The sequence below is a fragment of the Gavialis gangeticus genome, unplaced genomic scaffold (assembly GCF_001723915.1).
Source record: "Gavialis gangeticus isolate Ggan-Ray unplaced genomic scaffold, GavGan_comp1, whole genome shotgun sequence".
NCBI classification, from domain to species: Eukaryota; Metazoa; Chordata; order Crocodylia; family Gavialidae; genus Gavialis; species Gavialis gangeticus.
This window is the reverse complement of record NW_017728992.1, coordinates 66,645,210-66,648,609: the sequence shown is the minus strand read 5'-3', so window position 1 is coordinate 66,648,609 and position 3,400 is coordinate 66,645,210. Positions and strand designations below refer to the sequence as shown.

At 38.5% G+C, this 3,400-nt stretch overlaps 1 protein-coding gene across 5 annotated transcripts in view; it reads right to left on the bottom strand.

The window, feature by feature from the left end:
- CARMIL1 (capping protein regulator and myosin 1 linker 1) overlaps window positions 1-3,400 on the bottom strand; it is a 371,957-nt gene that overhangs the window by 130,527 nt on the left and 238,030 nt on the right. For all 5 annotated transcript variants that reach the window (XM_019523833.1, XM_019523847.1, XM_019523840.1 and 2 more), the window contains one exon: window positions 2,115-2,209. In XM_019523833.1, the coding sequence (XP_019379378.1) occupies window positions 2,115-2,209 (95 nt within the window). The remainder of the gene's footprint in view (window positions 1-2,114; window positions 2,210-3,400) is intronic.

Genomic DNA, 3,400 nt, shown 5'->3' with positions numbered 1-3,400 from the left:
ATGTGAAAAACATTTGATTTTTTTTTTTTTTTTTTTTTATAAATAAGCTTTATCTGGAGAAATTTTAAAGAAGTATTCACTGACAGTGTTTTAATTATTAACTGCTTAAAATGTTTTGTATTGTGTGTGCATATATATATGCATATATGCATACACACACACACACACACACACACACACATATATTTCCCTTAGTTTGCTTGAAAAAGGGAATTCTCAGAAACACAGTATAATAGATTCCATAAAAACAGTAACCTTATTAATAAAAATCAGCCACAGCCAAAGACAGAAAGTATTTAACTTGACACAAAAGTTTTTGTGAAGTGTTGTACACATTTGCAGAAATTCCAGTACTAATAGGACTGGGCCTTTAGACAGAGTTACTTTAAAAGCAACGCTGGCGGGACTTTCTATCCTAAGTACAGTTTTAAAATCTATGCATCTTCAATGAAGAAAGACTCAAAATATTACAGTCTTTTGATAATTCCCCCCAGGATTTTCAGTTCCCAGGCAGGTCCTCTGCACTCTTTGGTTGCAGCGGATTTTCTCACTATGCATATATCTTTAAAAGCCAAATGTGATGTTATTTTGTGATGGGAAAGGGGGAACAGGAAGGCAGCAAAAGCAATATGAATAAATACTGCTGTGATGCATGTCAATTAAGAAGACTAGTAAATCCGTCAACTCTTCCCTCCTCCACAATTTAACTAGCAGATTTCAGGTACAGCCCGCATCACCCACACAAACTGCAAGAATTTTACAGCCTCATCAACATGAGGCCATTTACCATGAGACCTTGATGAGAAGATGAGAGAGAGACACAAGTGATTTTTCAACATGATGTTCCTTAAAAGAAACAAAGGGTGACACTTTGGATCTATTAAAGCCAATGGCAAATCTCCCATCATTTTAGCAAGGCCAGGACTTAACACCTTGAGTGCCATAAGACTCAAAAGGTGACTCAAATTTTGACAGTATGGTTAAGAGAAGCCAAGAAAAATTTAAGATGCTGTTCAAAATACAATTACTCTCACCATTATGTTTTTTAAATTTCAGGTGAACAAAATGCTCTTCTGGCACTTTCCATACCATTCAAGCAAATCTATACTACTACTACTCACAACTGCATAATTATCTGGGAGGTGAAAGAAAAAATACCAATACATTGTTTTTTTTAAAAATGTGTTTCAACCCAAATATGTTCCAACTAAAATGAACATTTTTCCATTTTAAATTGCTGTTAGAGAGGGGAGGGAAGGGAAATTTTGCAAAACACTAGGAACAAAAAGTTTTACAGAATAAAATCCTTGTTTTTCATCCCCTTGACAAACAGACTCATGATGGGTGTCATCCTGAAAGCATGGTGTACATGGAATATGAATTCTATGTATGCAATTCTCACAGAGCTGAGTCCAGACTGAAGGAAATTAATCTTAGTTTAAAAATAATCTTATGTTTGGGGGATAATGGAAAGGAATGACTTATGTCCATAAACTGCAATTACTTAAAATGTATGTTTAGATTCACAGAAGGTAGCAAGTGCTCAAGTCTCACCGAAGTCAAGAGGACTGCTTTGCTGAATTGGGATGGATGTATGCCTAGTGCACACATTGTAATGATTATAGCTATACATTTACAAAAACAATGACCATAAATACTTAAATAAAATGTGTCTGAATCAAAAAAAACACTTTGGTTTGAAAACATCTGAAACAGCAAGCAGCTATGTTACTTCTTATGTTCAGCTACATCCACAAATTCTTTTGTATATACTTTTTTTTTTAAATGTAGTATTTAAAATTATTTTTTCTGACTCCAACACAAAGCATTCACTGTGTTTCATCCACTGTTTAGGTCAAAAGTAACCCCTGTGAAATCAAACTAACCCAAAATTAATGAAATTCTTAGTTACATTAGGATCATTAAACACCTCTAGGCTAATAGATATGTGCAAACTAAGAACAAAAAGCAATTCTCAGTCATCTGTGAACAACAGATATTTACAATGACATTATGCCAAGAACAATACTCTATTATTCAGGCAAAGCTGAATGAAGTAGCACTAATCCTCTTATTACATTTGTATAAAAGGAAAAGTTTAAATGGTACAGTACCTCTGTCCTCAAGTGGGTTATTAGCAAGGTTAATGGTATGAAGTCCTGAGTTAGGATTATGGGCTAGGGCATTGGCTAGTTTCTGTGCAAAATCACTGCAAAGAAAGCATAATAAAAGATTATATCTACTGCATCAATCAACACCACATTCAGAGGCTTAGAATATGTTCACTAGAAAGAATGGAAATGTCTAATGCTATCAAACACAAAGCTACAAAATATTTCCATTAGTTGTTACGTCACACACCTCAGTATAATGTCATTATTTCAATCCAGCAATATTCTCATTTCTTATTTATATTAGATTCAAGAGACCTTCACATCACAGGGAACTCACCCAATGCTCTGAGCACCTTTGATATGTATTTATCAATGCTGGAAAATAGGAGTTACAAAATGAAGAGTCCAAACCAAGAGCATTTCTCCTTCTCAGACCCCGGCTGGGATCCAGTGCTGGGTTTCCCCTCCCCCTTCTCAGCCAGCTGGAGCAGTGATATTGTTCTGGTTAGGGGGCAGAGGGGCAGGCCCAGCCCTGCTGTGCTGGAGCAGACAGCACAGCCGAGGGCTGCAAAGCATCCTGGGATGCTGGGGGACTGTGAGTTCACTTGAACTGGGAGTGGGCCTGGGACAGAAGTTTCATAAACCAGTTTTATCTAAATCAGTTAAGTCTGGTACTAAATCCAACGAGGTTTATCTTAAACCAGTTTCAGCCTTTTTGAAAGCGGTTTAAGTGCACTGAATTTTGGCTCTGTTACAGGCTTAAAAGGTTTCTGATCATTTAAAATGATTTACGTACAATGTCTGCCCCAGGCCATAAGCGCAGTGCTGTGGCAACAATGCCCTAAGGAGACTATGTTGCTTCATTTCCAGGTGCTGGTGCACATGGTGGGGGAGTGGAAAATGTGTGCTCCTCTGCTGCACTCTACCACACAGCCCAGAAGCAGTACAGACATACTCTTACTGCATGGGCAATAGGTCTGTGTGAAGCGGCTAGTAATCGCTTTGAATTTGGATTCAGCCAATTCAGGGGACAGTGATTCAATTCGATGATTTGAATCACTGTCCTGAATTGATTCAGCTGAATCTGATTCAGAGATTCAGCCACCACCGAATCAGCTGAAACACTGAATTGAACAGGCCCCATCCACTGCCCACTCTTGAGCCCCATAAATGGCTGCCCCACCAGGCCCCAGCATTCTGGCACTTTAAAAAAAGCCCTGTAATCCCTGCTGCCTCCCACTTTCCAGCGCTGCGTGTGGGGGCTCTGCCACAAGGCCCCGACAGCC